Here is a 19,938-nt window from a genome sequence, read left to right as displayed (position 1 = left end):
AGCGTTACTGGAATGAGTAAGATGGTTAAGATAATGATGGCAATAAATGAGCTCTATAATTACAACACACATTTACACATCATGTGATATATATTAACATTTACAGATTTATAACAGCATTTACACATTTTAAGGTTTACCGAGTACATGGGGAAGGCGTATCTGTACGGGTTGATTTGCAAACACGGATTAGAGATACAGCTGTGAAAATGAATGCGGAGTGAACTTTTGAGGGATGGTTCGGTTGGAATTTCACGAATCCATCCACGCCCTGCCAATCTCCCGGATTCAGGGACCAATCTCCCTGGAGGCGACGCCCCTTTCAGCCCGGTGACGTCAGATTCGGTCTCTAGGCAACGGGACGCCAACCACCCACAGCCTCTCGGGAAGCCCCTTTGCAGCCTCCTCCCAGCCCTCCCCGGACCCGGCGCCATGTCCCTTCCGCTGCTGCCGGGATACACCTTCAACAAGAACGTGAGTAAAGCTGGCAGGGGAAGAAGGGGCCCACAGGCCCGCCCGGGCAGGCTGCGGAGAGGAGCCGGGAGGAGCGAGGGCGGAACTGGAGGGCGGCGAGGAGTCGGCCCGCGCACCCACGCCTGCGAGGACCGCGGGCTCCCTTCAGTTGCTCCTTAACGCCCGGCCCGGGAGCAGTTTAATGCCCGTGGTGACGCTCGGCCCGTGCAGCCCTGCAGCGGCCCCGCTCTCCCGGACGGGCGCACTTACTGTGGAGTGCGTTTAAAAAGGGGCGTGTTGGCTGGTTTGGTTTTTTAAGTGTCTCTCAGTTTGTCTTCTTGTCTCTCCCTACGCCGCAGCGCCCCTCCAGGCAGAGGAAAAAAACACAATTTGTGTGTGTAAAGCGAAGTGGTAGGAGGAAATCAGGAGGGGGAACCATGGTGACCTGGTCACCGAAGCCTACGGCCAGCTTTGTGTTGGTGTGGTCACCTAATTCCCAAGCAACGCCAACTCTCCCAGCTCTCGGCAATCTATGCAAGCCATGGTTGTATACATTAACATATGAGAAATAAAAAGGAACTTTGTCTTCCTTCTTTCCTTTCTTCCTTCCTTCCTTCTTTCCTTCCTTCCTGTTTCCCTCTCTTCCTCTCTTTCCCTTTCCTTTTCCCCTTCCTCCCATCCTCCCTTCCTCCTTTTCTCCCTTCCTCCCATCCTTCCTCTTTCCCTCTCTTCCTCTCTTTCCTTTCCCTTTCTCCCTGTCTCCCATCCTCCCTTTCTCCTATCCCTCTCTCCCTTCCTTCGTTCCTTTCCCTTTTCCCCTCTCTTTCCTTCCCATTTCTCTCTTCTTCCCTTTCTCACATCCTTCCTCCATTTCTTCCTCCCTCTTTCCCTTTCTCCCTCTCTTCCTCTCTTTCCTTCCTCTTTCTCCCTTCCTCTCATCCTCCCTTTCTCCCATCTTCCCATTCTCCCATCCTTCCTCCCTCCCTCCCTTCTTTCCTTCCTTCCTTCCTTCCTTCCTTCCTTCCTTCCTTCCTTCTTTTCCTTGGTCTCTCTCTTCCCATCCCACCTCTCCTCTCCTCTTTTTCTTTCCCTCTCTCCTTTCCCTCTCTTTTCCCTCTCTCCCCTCTCCCACTCTTCCCTCCCTTCTCCCTCCCCATCTTCTCTCCCTCTTTTCCATCCTCTTCCTCCTCCTTTCCCTTCCCTCTCTTTTTTCTTTCTCTCCCCCCCTTTTTCTTTTTCTTCCACAGAAGAATTTGGTGTTGAACTTCATCCTCTGGAAATGTTCATCCATCTAGTAACAGGAAAAAAAGGCACATATAAGCTACTAATCTTTATAAAAACTCATATTAGGAAGGTTTCATTGTGAAACATTAAGATTTATGGTTTATGAACAGTGTGTTGTACCCCCTGTGTAGACCAATATTGTTAAATATTTGCCTTGATACACTTATCTATTCTGTCCTCTGTAATCCATTGTCTTCTTAGATCCTCTGTGTATATAAAATGACATCCTGAAAACTTCGTGAGCCTTCATTTAAGCCTAATTAAAACATCCATTTCAATAATAAGAGCCCAGAGCATGAAAAAAAGATCCTGGGTCTAAAATGTCATTTTAATAAAAATGGAAAACACCATCCTCCAACTATAATAACATGAAGTTATTATAGATGTCCTCTAGGCCTATCCTAGCCTTTAGAGATGTTATGATATATGGAAAGGGAGAGTGTTGTCAGCCAAGATTAAAATCTTTAAAAAAATCTGCAAGCCTGTAGTAAATTTGATTTTTTAAAAAGGCATTTCAGTTATTAACTTTTTGCTTGAGGTAGGTAGGATTTTATTGTAGGACTTGGAAATAGAAGGTTACATGTCAGATGGTTTGGGGGATTAATCATTCAGCATAGTCTGGCCGTCAGTAAACATTTATTAAGTATGTCCCTCCTGTGTCCCAGGCACTGTGCTAAGTGGTGGGGATACACCAAGAGGCAAAAGGCAGTGCCTGGCCTTACGGAGCTCACCATCTAACATTTTTGCTGAGTGCCCATTATCTGAATGTACTTGAATTCTCATCTCTTTGCCCTGTTTTTAAATGTACTGCTGGGTACCTTTTTATATTTTTGGTAATATTTATAAAATTCATATTTTGGTTAAAGGGACTATATGACTTAGTAGAGAGAATATTGAACTTGGAACCAGGATACCTGGTTCCAGCCTCAGATGCTTATTAGCTGGTGTGACCAGCTTGGCTTTTCTCATCTATAAAACAGGGGAAAATAACACACTAAATATGAATTATTAAGGTGTGGAAGTAAGCCTTCAGCATATCATGGCCAGGAGATTAAGCCTGTTTATTATTGTCAGTAAATGAAAAACCCCTGGCCTCTTTCATGCAGCATCATTACCTTGCTCTGTAGGTTTAAAATTAGGACCAATGCCAGTGTGTAAAGTTTATTATTTTTAGGGAGAGGAGAGAGGTAAAAACCCTGTGATTTCATGAGTGTGGAGAATGCCCTCCACCAGCTCCACAGCTGATCTAGCATGGTGCTGTGGGAAGCTATAGGACTGAGTCTGGACCTCAGCATCCTCATCTCCTCATATTTTTCCAGAGTTTTCTGTGACCTGTCTAAAGACGCATAGATAGTCTGTTGAAAGGAATTGAACTCGGGTCTTCCTGATCTCCAGGTCTGCTCTCTATCCATTCACACTGCCTTTCAAAAATAATAATGAATGTCTGCAGAGTGCTTTATATGTGTTATGTTATCCGATTTTTACAACAACCCTTTGAGGTAGGTGTTATTAATTCTCTGTATTTAACAGATGAAAGAAACCGAGGCAGAGACAGATTAAATCACTTACTCAGGGTTATACTGCTATTAAGTGTCTAACCTGGCAGAGCTAGAGCTCAGTTCTTTCGCACTCCCAAGTCCAGCCCTGTATCCACAACGCCACCTAGCATAAGTATATGACGAGAAGAACACGAGTTCTGATAGATTCTACCAAACTAGAAAATATTTTTTCTTATTTTATTTTTTAAAAATAATATTTTATTCCCCCCTCAATTGCACATTAAAACAATTTTTAATGTTTAAAAAAAGTTTTGGGTTCCAAATTCTATCCCTCCCTCCCTCCTTGAGATAGGTTATATATGTACAATCATGCAAAACATTTCCATATTAGTCATTTTGTACAAGAAGACTAGAATTAAGAAAGAAAGAAAGAAAGAAGGAAAGAAAGAAAGAAAGAAAGAAAGAAAGAAAGAAAGAAAGAAAGGAAGAAAGAAAGAAAAAGAAAGAAAGGAAGAAAGAGGAAGGAAGGAAGGAAGAGAAAAATAGTATGCTTCAGTCTGTATTAAGACAATATTAAGTTCTTTCTCTGGAAGCGGACAGCATTTTTCATCATGAATCCTTTGAGATTGTCTTGGATCATTGCATTGCTGAGAATAGCTAATCCATTCACAGGTGATCATCGTACAATATTGCTGTTACAGTAAACACCATTTTCCTGGTTCTGCTCATTTCATTTTGTATCAGTTCATGTAAGACTTTACAGGTTTTTTTGAAATCATCCTGCTTGTCATTTCTTACAGCACAATAATATTCCATTGCAATCATATACCACAGTTTGTTCAGCCATTCCCTTCAATTTCCAATTCTCAGCCACCACACAAAGAGCTCAAGCTGGAAAAGTTTTAAGTAATGGCCTGGCATACTTAGGATGAGCTAAGCTAGGTTTGGAGAGACTCATCACCAAAAAGCTTATAGGAGAGATACTGTACCTAGGGAGATCTACTGTGCTTCCTGTGATGTTTACTTACGGGTGGAAAGCATACCTTTATTATTTTTTTTTTCATTCCAAATGATGCTTTATTGATCAGAGAAGGATTATCAGTGGTTTACACACACCCACAACCTTTCTTACCCCCTCCAAAACAACAACAAAAACAACAACCCACTAAGTTCCATGAATATGGAAAAGGAAGGACTTGTCACTCTCTCTTATCACATACCCTTCTGGACAGAGGAAAGAAAAGGGGCTCCCAGCACCAGCCCTATCACCTGTAAATCAATAGGGATTCTTTAAAAGGGGAAAAAAAGAATCCAATAGGAAAAACAAACAGATATATGAGGGAGACTCCATGTTCAGAAAGAAAAAAGAATAGGTTTTGCAGGTTGGAGACAGGAAAGATATTCTCACAGAAGAGACATCATATATCCCTGAAATACTGAAGTTAGTACAATATAGAGAATTATGTGTTTCAGAAATACTTATTGTATGTGTCAAGCTTTCCATGCAAACATAGGCTTAATTTTTTCTCTATTTGGCTCATAGTAACTCCCATTTATGTTTTGATATTTCATATTCCTAGACTCTTTGAACCAGCATTTATGGGTTCTGTTTACTAATTTATTATTGCAAGTCCCATAGTGTTCTGTGGCAGTAGTTTGGGAGACCAAACTAGATGATTCCCACCCCTGACACACACTCATAAATATGAGTCATTACTGATGTTCTGATTGGATCACTAAGGACGTTTTATAAATATTCTTTGATGTGTATTAATGAATTTATCACCATCACTTTCCTAATGCCTAAGTCTGATGACTCTCTTAGGGACATCTTCAGTTTCTTTAGGTTCCATTATCATCTTTATGTATATGACTTCCATGTCAGCGTGTCCAGTCTTTTCTTTTTTTCTGAGCCCTAGAAATCTAACATCAGCAACTGCTTTTTGAACATTTCAAACTGGATGTCCCATAAACATCCCACATTCAACATGTCTAAACTATAATTGGTTATCTTTTCCCCCGATATACCTTCTTACAAACTCCCCTCTTTCTGTTGAGGGCACCATGGTCCTTTTACTCAGCCAGAGGCACAACTTCAGAGTCTTCCTTCCCATCTCTGTCACTTATCCTCCACTGTCCAATTGTTTGCCAAGTCTGACTGATTCTACTGCCACATCTTTTATTGTAATCATCCTCTTGTTTCTACCTATACGGCCACTTCCCTAATTTAGGTTCTTATCATCTCTTGCCTCGATTATTGTGATAGTTTCCTAATCTCCCTTCCTCAAGTCTTTTCCTTCTCCATCCTCAACTGCCATGTCTTTTTTCTCTTTTTTTAAATAGTATTTTATTTTTATCCAATTAGATGTGAAGAAAATTTTTAACACTTCTTTTTACAAAATTTTGAGTTCCAAATTTTTCTCCTTCTCTCCTTCCCCTCCCTTCTTCCTAAAACAGTAAGCAATTTGATATGGGTTATATATGTACCATCATGTAAAACATTTTTATATTAGTCTTGTCGTGAAAGAAAAAACAGACTAAAAGGAAAAAAAAAACTATGGGAAAAATAAGGTGACAATAGTATGCTTCAATCTGCCTTCCGACTCCATCATCAACTGCTATTTCTAAAGCACAGATCTGACCATGTTACTTCTTTGACTAGCGATTCCAGTGGCTCCCTATTACCCTTGTATCAAATACATATTTCTCTATTTGGTATTTAAACCCCTTCATAACCTGGCTTTAACTTGCCTTTCCAGGCTTATTAAACATTTCTCCCCTCCATCCATCCAAACTGGCCCATTTGCTATTCCTCAAACAAGATACCCCATCTCCTGTCTCTGTGCCTGTGCCTGGAATATCTTCCCTTTTTGCCTTTGCCTTTTAGAATCCTTATTTTCTTTCAAAGCCAAGGTCAAACAGCAACTCCTACACTAGGCCTCTTCCCCAACCTACCTATGCACACACATAAGCAAACACACAGCAGCTCCCATCCCTGGCTCTTCAGAGTCCTAACGCTATCCTCAGGCTTCTGTCTCTGGATGCCGTGTCCCTGTTGGGGAGGTCACTAAGCTGGGATCCCTGGCCCTGCCTTCTGCTGGCCATGGTGTCTCCTACTGGGAGATTTGCTGAGTTGCTCTGCTTTAGAAGCTTCACTGCTGTTGCTGGAAGTTCCAGAGTCCACAAGATCCATGTTGTTCTCTGTAGCTGGCTCTCTTCTTTGCTGCTGGAGATGATTGCTCAACTGACTGTGTTCTTTTTGCTTGACTGACTCCAAAGTTTGTTCTAAAAAGCTGTCAGGGGGGATGTTGGCTACTCCTTTAGCAATCTTGCCCCATAATCCCATTATTATGGAATTTGAAGAAATTCCTCACCCTTTCTAAAGGAGCTAAGAAGTTTAAACTTCAGGCCTGGCGCTTTATCCACTGTAACACCTAGCTGCCCCTCATGTTTTTATACAACCACTCTTCTTGATGGGATCTATTATAAATAGACCATCACCTCGATACATGGTAAAACAAACATATTCTATTCAACAGGGAGAAGAGAAGAGAAGAGAAGGTTTTGAAGTACCAGATCTTATTCTCTTACTCTCGTACTCTTACTCTCTTCCCATTTGCCCCCAAACACTCCTTAAAATTAAAGTGCCATGTTATTAACCACAAGATAGCTGCAGTTTTGATGAGTGTGCCATCTATACCTTTATTTTCTGAAGTCATTGATAAAGGTGATACACAGCACAGGACTAAGCACAGATCGCTGGGATCCTCTAGTGGAGACCTACTGCCGTTAGGACAATGAACCATTAAGCTCTGTTCTTTGAGTCTAGCTGTCCAGTCAGTTCTGAATTCATCTAATTATATTATCATCTCGTCCACATCTATCCTTTCCACAAGAATAGTATGAGATATTTTATCAAAAGCCTTGGGGGGTGAAGGTAAGATGGCCACGTGAAAACAGTGTCTTACCGGAGCTCTCTCACAAGTTCTGTCAGATACATCGTAAAAAGTGAATCTGAGCAGATTTGAGAGAGTTAGAAGTCACTAGCAGACTGAGTGGGGCAAATTTCCAAGCAAGGAGAGTCCGCAAGGTCAACAGGATGGATCTGTGGGCTGGGACAGTGCCTGGCTCATGGAGCTACACCAGACCACAACAAAGCAGAAGCAGCTGCAGAAACCAGCCAGTGATCCAGGATGGGAGAAAGCTGGGTGCCTGAAAACGGTGGAGATCCCCAGGCCTCCCAGCACAGAACAGGAGTCTGTCAAAGCTATGGGAAGCAGCAGCACAGTGCCTGCAGCTGTGAGACATCTACTCCTGAGGCTTGCAGCCCAAATGTTTGAAACTCGTTTTCTTGAACTTTCCGGAAACGCAATGGTCAGGTAAATGGCTCTCATCCCTCCCTCCCCGACCCAGAGAGAATACCTCGGGGAAAAACCCTGGAATAGAAGAGACAGAAGTGGGGCTTCAGTAGCCAAACAGTGGGAATTCCTGAGTCCTAGAAGGGTGGAATGAGCAAGGGTCAACATCAGGAACCCAGATGTGCCTTTGCACAGCCAGAGGAAGTGGCAGACACCAGCACAGACAATGGCTGAGATCCTGGGTGCTGGAGAGCAGCCCCAAGGGAAAAGGAGACTTCCGGTAGCCAGACAACCCCTCCCCCACACCTTAGGAAACCAAAACCACAACATATAAAGCCAGTAACTAGGCTTACAATTCCCAGAACAAGAAACCTGGGACAGAGTTCACTGAGCCCCGAAAGCAGAAATCCACTGTAAAGCCAGGAAAAAGCTAACCAACATGAAGAAAATGAAAAAACCGAGGACCATTGATTCTTTTTATGTAAACAGGGAAGATCAAAATATCAGTTCGGAAGAGGACAGCATTGACACTATATCTACATCTGATACCTCAAAAGGGAATATGAACTGGTCTCAAGCCCAAAAAGCATTCCTGAAAGAGCTAAAGGAGGATTTTAAAAACCAAAGTAGGGAGGTAAAAGAAAAAAATGGAAAACCCATTGATGAAATCAAATCTTTAAAAAGTAGAATTGGCAAAATGGCTGAGGAGATTCAGAATCTAAATAGAGAAAATTGCACCCTGAAAGGTAAAATCAATCAACTGGAAAAGGAGACTCAAAAGCAAAATGAAGACAGCAATTCATTAAAAATTAAAATTGAGCAAGTGGAAGCTAGTGACTCTATGAGGCATCAAGAAGTAGTTAAACAAAATGTCAAGAATGAAAAAATAGAAGAAAATGTGAAATATCTGATTGGAAAAATAACTGACCTGGAAAATAGATCCAGGAGAGACAATTTAAGAATTATTGGTCTACTGGAAAGCCACGATGAAAAAAAAAAAGCCTGGACAGTATCTTCAAAGAAATCATCAAAAATAACTACCCAGAGGTCCTAGAACCAGAGGGGAAAATAGTCATCGAAAGAATTCACCGACCACCCCCTGAAAGAGATTCCAAATTGAAACTTCAAGAAATATTATAGCTAAATTTCAGAATTATCAATTCAAGGAGGAAAAACTGCAAGCAGCTAGAAAGAAACAATTCACATATCGTGGAACTACAGTCAGGATCACGCAGGACCTTTCATCTCTACATTAAATGACAGGAGAAATTAGAATATGATATTCTGAAGGGCAAAGGAGCTTGGACTACAACCAAGGATCAATTATCCACCAAACTGAGCATAATTTTTCAGGCAAATAGATGGACATTCAATGAAATAAGGAAATTCCAGACCTTCCTGATGAAAAGGCCAGAACTCAAGAGAAAATTTGATCTTCAAATACAAAACTCAAGAGAGACATAAAAAGGTAAACAGGAGGAAACACCCCTCCCAAACCTTGTTAATCAATAAGGGAAAATTCTTTACATCCTTATATGGGATTATGTTGTTTTATATATGTTATACACACACACACACACACATATTTTTGTCAATTTTGAGAATAGTGCAGTTATTATGGTAATTGAAAGGGATACACATAGACCGTGGGTGTCAGTATAAAATAACTGATATGATGATAAAGCATAATTAAGAGACGTAAGAGAGGGTTCTGGGAGAAGAGGTAAAGAGATAGTAGAAAAGGGTAAATTACTTCACATGAAGAGGCACAAAAACATTATAGTAGACGGAAGGAAGGGAGGGAGAAGAGTAGTATATGAGTTTTACTCTCATTGGATTTGGTTCAAGGAGAGAATAACATACTCTGATAAGCATAGAAATCAAACTACAGGCAGTAGGAGGGGAAAATGGAATGAAGGGGGGGGTGGTCAGAAGGGAGGGAAGAAGTAGCAAGGGGAAAAGGGTAAGGTAAGGGAGGGAAATCAAGAGGGAGGATAAATTGAGGAAGGTGGTGGTCAAAAGCAAAACTCTTTTGAGGAATGGAAGGGAGGAGGGAGAAATAAAAGCATAAACAGGGGGAGGGAAGCAGGATGGAGAAAAAGACACAGCTTGTAGTCATAACTGTGAATGTGAATGGAATGAACTTTCCTATAAAATGGAGGCAGATAGGAGAATAGATTAAAAACCATAATCCTATAATATGTTGTTTACAAGAAACACATTTGAAAGAGGGTAAACACAGCATAAAAGCAAAAGGATGGAGTAGAATATATTGTGCTTTAGCTAAAGTAAAAAAAGCAGGAGTAGCAATCCTAATCTCAGACAAAGCAAAAGCAAAGATAGGTCTAATTAAAAGAGATAAGGAAGGACACTATATCCTGCTAGAAGGCACCATAGACAATGGAGCAATATCATTATTTAACATATATGCACCAAGTGGTATAGCGTGTAGATTCTTAGAGGAGAAGTTAAGGGAGTTACAGGAAGAAATAGACAGCAAAACCATACTAGTGGGGGATCTCAACTTCCCCCTCTCTGAAGTTGATAAATCTAGCCTCAAAATAAATAAGAAAGAAGTTAAGGAGGTGAATAGAATTTTAGAAAAGGCAGATGTGACAGACCTCTGGAGAAAACTGAATGGAGATAAAAAGGAATATGCTTTTTTCTCAGTGGTACATGGCACATACTCAAAAACTGACCATGTACTAGGGCATAAAAACCTCACAATCTGGTGCAGAAAGGCAGAAATAGTCAATGCATCCTTCTCAGATCAAGATGCAATAAAAATTATTTGTAATAAAGGACCATGGAAAAAAACTAAAAATTAATTGGAAACTAAATAATCTGATCCTAAAGAATGATCAGGCCAAAGAACAAATCACAGCAACAATTAATAACTTCATTCTAGAGAATGACAATAATGAGACAACATACCGAAACTTATGGGATGCAGCAAAAGCAGGTCTTAAGGGAAGTTTTATATCTCCAAATGCTTACATGAATAAAATAGATAAAAAGGAGATCAATGAAATGGACATGCAACTGAAAAAGCTATAAAAAGAACAAATTGAAAGTCCCCCATTAAATACCAAATTAGAAATGCTGAAAATCAAAGGAGAGATTAATAAAATTGAAATCAAGAATACTATTGAACTAATAAATAAAACTTAGAGCTTGTTTTATGAAAAAATCAATAAAATTGATAAACCCTTGGTCAATTTGATTAAAAAAAGAAGAAAACCAAATTACCAGTATTAAAAATGAAAAGGGTGAATTCACCTCCAATGAAGAGGAAATTAAAACAATAATTAGGAATTATTTTGCCCAATTGTATGCCCATAAATTTGATAACCTTAGAGAAATGGATGAATATTTACAAAAATACAAATTGCTCAGGTTAACAGAAGAAGTAAATTACCTAAATAACCCCAACTCAGAAAAAGAAATTAAGCAAGCCATCAATGAACTACCTAGGAAAAAATCTCCAGGGCCAGATGGATTTACATGTGAATTCTATCAAACCTTTAAAGAACAATTAATTCGCATACTTTATAGACTATTTGGGAAAATAGGCAAAGAAGGAATCCTACCAAATTCTCTTTATGACACAAATATGGTTGTAATACCTAAACCAGGAAGATTCAAAACAGAGAAAGAAAATTATAGACCAATTTCCCTAATGAATATAGATGCAAAAATTTTAAATAAAATATTAGCAATATTAGGAAAACTATCAGCATAATTGATCATATCAATAACAAAACTAGCAGAAACCATATGATTCATCTACTTAAAACCATCAGCATGCATTATGTGTAGTGAATCTAGTAAGCTAGATTCATTCCCAAGAAGATCCGGGGTGAAACAAGGATGTCCATTATCACCCCTCTTATTCAATTTGGTGCTAGAAATGTTAGCTTTAACATTAAGAGAAGAAAAAGAAATTGAAGGAATTAGAATAGGCAAAGAAGAAACTAAATTATCACTTTTTGCAGAGAAAGAGACTGTGGAGTCTGGATGCAGACTGAGGCAAACTATTTGCTCTCTTTTTTTCTCTTCTTTTTTGGTTTTGTTTCTCCTCTCTCATGATTCATTCCATTGGTCATAATTCTTTTTTGCTACTTGATTATTGTGTAAATAATCCTAGCGATTCAAGTAAAAAACTACTTGAAATAATGAACAACTTTAGCAAAGTTGCAGGATATAAAACCCACACAAATCCTCAGCATTCCTATATATTACCAACAAAGCCCAACAGCAAGAGATAGAAAGAAATTCCACTTAAAGTTACTGTAGACACTATAAAATATTTGGGAGTCTACCTGCCAAGACAAACCCAGGGCCTATATGAACACAATTACAAAACACTTCTCACACAAATAAAGTCAAACCGAATTAAATGGAATAACATCAGTTGCTCGTGGTTAGGCCGAGCTAATATAATAAAAATGACAATTTTACCTAAATTAATTTACTTATTCAGTGCCATACCAATCGAATGACTAAAAATTATTTTACAGAGCTGGATAAAATAATAACAAAATTCATCTGGAAGAACAAAAAGTCCAGAATATCAAGGGATTTAATGAAAAGAAATGCTAGGGATGGTGGCCTAGCCATACCATATATCAAACTGTACTATAAAGCAGCATTCATCAAAAGTACCTGGTACTGGCTAAGAAACAGAGTGGTAGATTGGTGGAATAGGTTAAGTACACAAGGTGCAGTAGTCAACAACTATAGCAATCTACTCTTTGATAACCCAAAGAATTTAGCTTCTGGGCTAAGAATTCACTATTCCACAAAAACTGCTGGGAAAATTGGAAAATGGCTTGGCAGAAACTGGACATAGACCAATATTTTACGCCATATACCAAAATAAAGTCATAATGGGTTTATGATTTAGGAATAAAGGCTGATACTATAAGCAGTTTGGGAGAGCAGGGAATAGTTTACCTGACAGATTTATGGGAAAGGGAAGAATTCATGACCCAAGAAGAGATAGAGAGCATTACAAAATGCAAAATGGATAATTTTGATTATGTTAAACTGAAAAGTTTTTATATAAACAAAACCAATACAGCAAAGATTAGGAGGGAAGCAGAAAATTGGGAGAAAATCTTTACAACCAATGCCTCTGAAAAAGGCCTCATATCTAAAATATACAGGGAACTGAGCCAAATATATAGGGTTAAAAGCCATTCCCCAATTGAGAAATGGTCAAAAGATATGAACAGGCAGTCTTCAGAGGAAAAAATTAAAGATATCTATAGGCATATGAAAAAATGCTGTAAATCACTATTTATTAGAGAAATGCAAATCCAAACAATTTTTAGGTACTACTTCTCTCCTGTCACATTGGCTAACATGACAAAACAGAAAATGATAAATGCTGTAGAGAATGTGGGAAAATTGGAACATAAATACATTGTTGGTGGAGTTGTGAATAGATCCAGCCATTTTGGAGAGCATTTGGAACTATGCCCAAAGGGCTATAAAATTTTTTTTGACCCAGCAATACCACTTCTAGGGCTATATCCCGAAGAGATCACACAAGTGGGAAAGGGACCCATATGTACAAAAATATTCATAGCAGCTCTTTTTGTGGTGGCAAAGAATTGGAAATCAAGGGGATGCCCATCAACTGGGGAATGGCTGAACAAGTTGTGGTATATGAATGTAATGAAATGCTATTGTACTAAAGGAAATGGGGAAGATACGGACTTCATAATAACCCAGAAAAACCTACATGATATAATGCTGAGTGAGAGGAGCAGAGCCAGGAGAACATTCTACACAACCACAGACATATTGATTCTGTGATGACTAACTTTGATAAACTTGGCTATTCTCAGCAATACTTGTATTGCTCAAAGACAGCTCCAAAGGACTCATGATGGAAAAAGCTAGCTACATCCAGAGAAAGAACTGTGGAGTCTGAATGCAGACTGAGGCAAACTGTTTGCTCTCTTTTTGTTCTCTTCTTTTTTGGTTTTGTTTCTCCTGTCTCATGATTCATTCCATTGGTCATAATTCTTCTTTGCTACTTGATTATTGTGTAAATAAATTTAATGTGAAGGTTTATGTAGAATCACATCTGACTGTATGCCATTTTGGCGGGGGGTGGGGGAGACAGGGAGGGAAGGGAAGAAAATTTGAAACTCAAGAACATGTAGAACTAAGTGTTGTAAACTAAAAAAAAAGGCTTGCTAAAATATAAGTGGCCTGAAATGTTCTTGTTGAAGTCATGGTGGCTCTTGGTAATCACCTCTTCCTACTCTGGCCAGTCATCTTTTTAGTGATCTGTTCTAGAATTTTTCAAGGAATCCAATTCAAACTCTTACAGTTGGCTTATAGTTGGCACATTCTTTCCTATTTGGTGGTGGTTTTTTTTTAAATCAAGATAATAGCCTTGTAGTACCCATTTTCCTCATTCTTTCAAATTTTACTCTAAATGGCCCAGCATTCATTTTCCACTTCTTTTGGAGCCTGTGCATATAATTGAACTGGATCAGGTGACTTAAATTCCTCAAGGTCAATGAAGTGCTCTCTTAGCATCCTCTCCTTACTTCTCTTGGGTACCAATTCCCCCTTGGCCATTGGTGTCCTTTCTTTTCCAGGGCAAGTGTCATACTCTTTAGCATAGAAAACAGAAGGAAGATAAGACTTGAACAGCTGTTCCTTCCCTCTGTTGTTAGTTTTCCTCCTATCCACCCCAAGCAAAGCTCCTGTCCTTTCATTGGTTCCCCATTTTTTCTCCCAGGATAGCATTAAAAAACAACTCTTTTTGTTTTTCCTCATTTCCCTTGTGTCAACTGCAGCTGATTTCCCAGCTTTAGCACTTCTGATGCTGTTTTTATAGGACCAGGCCACACTTTTATATCCATCATCACTTACCTGATCTTACTTCTGCTTTCTGTACATTAAAAAAAAAACTTAAGTTGGCACTAATAATGGATATGACAACTAATAATTAGAAATTCAGAAGGGATGGATATAAATTCTACATTTAGGTTCAAAAAGTCAACTTCATAAGATGAGGGAGACGTGGTTAGACTGTAGTGTTTTTTAAAAAAATATTTATTTATTTTTAGTTATCAACATTTACTTCCATAAGATTTTTAGTTCCAAATTTTCTCCCCTTCTCTCCCCTCCCCCCACCCCAAGAGGGCATGTAATTTGACATAGGCTGTACATATACATTCATATTGAACCTATTTTCACATTAGTCATGTTGTAAAGAAAAATTAGAACCAATGGGAGAAACCACGAGAAAGAAGAAACAAACAAAAAGAGAAGAAAAAAGAGCAAATATTGTGCCCCAATCTGCATTCAGACTCCATAGTTCTTTTTCTGGATGTGGGCAGCATTTTCCATCATGAGTCCTTTGGAGTTGTCTTGGATCCTTGCATTGCTAAGAAGAGATAATAGATTGTAGTGTTTCTGAAGAAAAAAAGAAAGATCTAAGTTTTTAGTGGACTTTGAGCCCAAATAGAATCAGCAGTAAGATGCTGTGGCCAACAGAAGCTGGGGATCGTGATTCCACTGAGAGAGCCATGGCTTCCAGGACTAAGTAGGTAAGAGTTCCTCTGAACTCTGGCCTTATCAGATCTTATCTGGACTACTGTGTACTGTTCTGGGAACCACAGTTCAAGAAGGACATTGATAAGATGAGAAAAGGACAGAGGGGAGCAAGAAGGCCTGGAGTCCACATCGTAGGAGGATCAGCCGAAGGGACCAGGGCTGTTTATTCCCTAGAAGAGGTAACTCAAGACAGGGGAAAGGCATGAGTGTTGTTATTGTTGTTCAGGTGTGTCCAACTCTTCGTGACCTATTTGGGATTTTCTTGGCAAAGATGCTGGAGTGGCTTGCCACTTCCTTTTCCAGCTTATTTTACAGATGAGGAAAACTGAGGCAAACAGGGTTAAGGGACTTGCCCGGGGTCACATGGCCAGTAAATGTCTGAGGCCAGATTTAAATTCAGGGGAGAGGGGTCTTCTTGACTCTAGGCCTGCTATTCTACCCACTACCCACCTAGCTGCCACAAAATGAGTGATAATTATCTTGAAGTATTTGAAAAGCTCTGATATGAAAGAGGGATTAATTAGCTTTCTTCTATTTGACCTCAGAGGACAGAACCAGGAACAGTGGGTGGAAGCGTCTAAGAAGCAAATTTAGGCTTAATGTCAGGAAAGACTTCCTAATTAGAATCCTCTAGAAGAGGAATGTGCTGCTTCTAAAGGATCAGATGAGATAATATTTATAAAAGTACCTTAGCACAGTGCCTGGCACATAGTAGGTGCTCTATAAATACTCATTCCTTCCCTCCTGAAAGACTTAGTGGGTTTCCTTTCTTTGGAGGTCTTCAAGCTGAGGGTGGTTGACTCCTTGTCAGATAAGCCGTACTAGGCTTTCTTTTCGTGTTTGGGTTGGATTAGGTCCTGGCTCAGGTCCTTGCCAATTCTCAAAATTCTGTGATGCTGTGGAGATGAATCACTGGATGCATTCCCTACTTACTAATTTTTTTTCAAGAGACAAAATATGTAATTAAGAAAAATTGTTTAATTAGGCCTTTATACAAGACTCTCCATTATAAATGTTATTTATATATGTAGGCAAATCACTGAATGTGAGAAATGTATAAATTAAAAGTTGATTTTATCATGTGCTTTGTCGAATAGCCCACCTTTGATTTTGTTTGACTACAAATTATAGTATAATTATAGAGTTGTCAGTCATTATATAGTGAGACCTTTATACTAGGAGAAATCTCTTTATCAGAAATTCTGCTTCTAAATCACTGGGTTATATTTTTACTGGAAAATGCAATTGACCTACAGAGCTCTCTATTGCCCATTAAATTTGGACCCAGATGGGAAGGGCTGTTCAAAGATGCCTGGAGCTGCTTCCTGAGCCATTCAAAAAAAAATTAAGTTTATGAAGGGCAGGTATTGTTTACTTTTTATCTTTCTATCTCCAGAGTCCAAGCAATACACTTAATAAATGCTCATTAAACTGAATTGAATTGAAACATCTCAAATTAACAATCAAGATTCTACATCACCTGGTTCCACTTTTTAAAATTTATTTTTATTTTTTATTTAACTTTATCTTCCACCGGCCTCCATGCTGTTCTTTGTACTATACAATCAATCTCCCAAATTTGAGCATTTTCTCTGGCTATTCCCACCCCCTCCACTTCCCCCTGCCCCCGCCCCACATGTCTGGAATATTCTCCCTCCTCATCTCTACCTTCAGGCTTCCCCGGCTTCCTTCAAGCCCCAGCTAAAATCCTATCTCCTGCAAGAAGCGTTTCCCATAAATCATTAATTTTAATGCCTTCCTTCTGAGATTATCTTCAATATAACCTCTACACATCTTGTTTGTACATAGCTTTTTACATGTTTTCTCCCCAATTAGACTGTGAGCTCCTTGAGAACTAGGATCATCTTCGGTTTTTGCCTTTCATTGTATTCCCAACGCTACGCACACTTAGCTTGGCATTTAGAAAGCAAGTAATAAATGCTTGTAGACTGACTGACTGCTCCCAGAATCCTCTGCTCCTTCTTGAACCCTTTACTGGTTATTCCAGCCTCCTTACCGCCTGCCAAAATCTGCATGGTGTTTCTGACTGTCTTTACAAAATTTTGACTCCCCTTTCCCCCCAACCCCTCAGCAATCTTTCCCTCACAGAATTTCTAAAGCATTTGCAGTCTAACACAAGTCAGCATTCAAATGCATACAACCTTTAGAATCAGAGGGCTTGTATGATCTTGGCAGATCACCGTATGATCATACGATGTACTATGTGGTCTTGGCAAATCACCATATGATCGTGTGACGTACTGTGTGATCTTGGCAATCACTTAACCTCTCTGTGTGTCAGTTTCCTCATTTGCAAAGTGGTGGGGTTGGACTAGACTTCTAAGGTCAACTCCAGTTTTAAATCTATGGTAAAAATGCTGCAATAAATTCATTTCACTTTTTAAAAATTTAGTTTTAGTTTTCAGCATTCTTTTCCATAAGATTATGAGTTCCAAATTTTCTCCCCATTTCTCCCCCCACCCCCAAGACATGGTGTAATATGTAAAGAAGAATCAAAACCAACGGAAGAAACCATGAGAAAGAAGAAACAAAAAAAAATTTTTAAAAATTCATTGCACTTTGATAAAGTCCTTTGGGGCCTGGAGGAAGGCAAGTACAAAAGAACTGTGTTTCCTTTTGATAGCCTTTCAAGTACTGGAAGATGGTAATCAGAGTAAGCTTGTGGTTCACTAAAATCTCCAGATCTTTTTCAGACGTGTTTTTCTTTTCACAGCTAAACTTCTAGGAAAACAAAACAAAGTATCTGTGCTCACTGCTTTCTTTGACTCATCTCCCAGTCACTTCTCAACTCCTACAAATATGATTTGTGGCTCCACCACTGGCCTGAAATTGCTCTCATAATGGAGACCAGGAACCTTTTAATTATCAAGTTCAATTGCCTTTTTTAGTCTTTATCCTTGACATTTCTGCAATATTTTAAACTGTGGGCTTTCCCTTTCTGAATAATCTCCTTCTATGGTATTAATCACCTTGCTCTCTTCTGGTTCTCCTCCTATCTCTATGATTTATTTGCATATATAATACAAATAGAAAAATGAGACATTTTCTGCTCTCCAGGAGCTCCCATTCCAATTGGGCCATTGGTCCTTTTCATCTGTGAAACCTCCTATCTATTCTAGTTCCCTTAATTAGAATGTAAACTCTTTGAGAGTAGAGACTCTCTATCCCCTTTCTTTTTGTATCCCAGTACTTGGCACAAAGAAAGTGATTAATAATTTTTTCTTCCATTCACTTATTTACTCACTCACTGAAATTTTCTTTTCCTGGATGATCATCTTTGTGCCATCATCTATCTGAGGGTATCCCTTAGGGCTCTGTCATCGGCCCTCTTCTCTTATTTCTCTCTGATGGGCACCTTTCATCTCCTGCTGTATGTATGTTCCCTAAAGGAAGGCAACAAGGAGGTGATGTAGGGCTGGGAGACTTCCATCTGCCCCATAGTAACTTCCCCATGAACCAAGAGTCTAACATTTCTTGCTGCATTGCCTGGTCTCCATCCAGTCTCAGGTGAGAAGAGGAGTGAGACCTTCCTCTGATCATCAGCCCTCCATAGTCTTCTTTCCCTATGACCACTTCCAGGGTTTCTCCCTACCTTCATCATTCAGTAAACTCTGTTCCTTTGAGATGCATGCAATTCGTCTCTACCACTTAGTCAAAATCTTAGTAGCTGCTGTCTGTAGACCTCCAGGCCATTCCCTTTTCTTCTTAAATGAATTTGGTGCATGGCTCACAATTTTTCTCTTATACGCAACTCCTGTTCTCATATTAGGGGACTTGAGCATACATGTTGACTGCCCCTCAAATCCCATAGTCACCCAGTTCCTCAACCTACTCACTTCACATGAACTAGTCCTCCATCCCACCTCATCCACACACAAAGAGGGTCATGCCCTTGATCTTGCCATTGCCCACAAATGTACCACCTTCCTGTTTATAAATTCTGAAATCCCCTTCTTCACCCATAATTTATTAGCTGTCTACCTTTTCCCATGCTGTCCCTTACCAAACCATACTTTTCATCCACACTATGACCTTTAGTCCCTTGACCGCTCAGTTATCTCCCAGGTTATTACTCCTGCACTGGCCACTCTGTCTACTTTTCCCCATCTTTATCTTTTGGTGAACCAGTTATTCTTCTCAACCTCTCCACCTCCTTTGACCTCACTGATCACCCTTTCTTCTCTCTTTTCTCTAGGTTTTCAAAACATCACTCTCTTTCTTGGTTCTTCTTCTACTTATCAGGCCACTCATTCTCAGTCTCCTTTGCTGGATCCTTACCCACATCCCTCCCACTAATCATAAATATCCCACATGGCTCTGTCCTGGGCCCTCTTTTCTTCTCCCTCTAGACTACTGCTCTTGAAGATCTCTTCAGCCTTCTATGCTGATGATTCTCAAATCTACCTTTCCTGCTGTGGCTTCTATGTTGACATCTCATCTCATTATCTCCAACTGCCTTTCAGACATCTCCTACTGGATGTCCAATAGACGTCTTAAACTCAATGCGTCTAAAACAGAACTATTATCTTTCTCTTTAAACCCTTCCCCTCTCCTACCTTCTCTGTTACTGTAGAGGGCAACAATATCCTCCCAGTCCTTCAGGTTCATGACCCAGGAGTTATCCTTGACTCTTCACTATCTTTCATCCCCGATACCCAATCTATTGGCAAGGCCTATCAATGTCACCTTTGCAGCATCTCTTGAATTCAATCCCTTCTCTCTTCTGACACTGCCACCAC

General features: G+C 39.7%; 1 protein-coding gene across 1 annotated transcript in view; it reads left to right on the top strand.

Annotated features, from left to right (window-relative positions):
* The first annotated feature begins 432 nt into the window (after window positions 1-432).
* Window positions 433-19,938, top strand: part of EFHC2 (EF-hand domain containing 2) — a 280,790-nt gene continuing 261,284 nt past the window's right edge. Inside the window, 3 exon segments of the mRNA XM_036747276.1 lie at window positions 433-523; window positions 526-635; window positions 637-729. Of these exon segments, the coding sequence (XP_036603171.1) occupies window positions 433-523; window positions 526-635; window positions 637-729 (294 nt within the window).

This window comes from Trichosurus vulpecula, chromosome 2, assembly GCF_011100635.1.
Source record: "Trichosurus vulpecula isolate mTriVul1 chromosome 2, mTriVul1.pri, whole genome shotgun sequence".
Lineage (NCBI taxonomy): Eukaryota > Metazoa > Chordata > Mammalia > Diprotodontia > Phalangeridae > Trichosurus > Trichosurus vulpecula.
The sequence above is the reverse complement of the archived record's forward strand: the minus strand, read 5'-3'. Positions and strand labels throughout refer to the sequence as shown.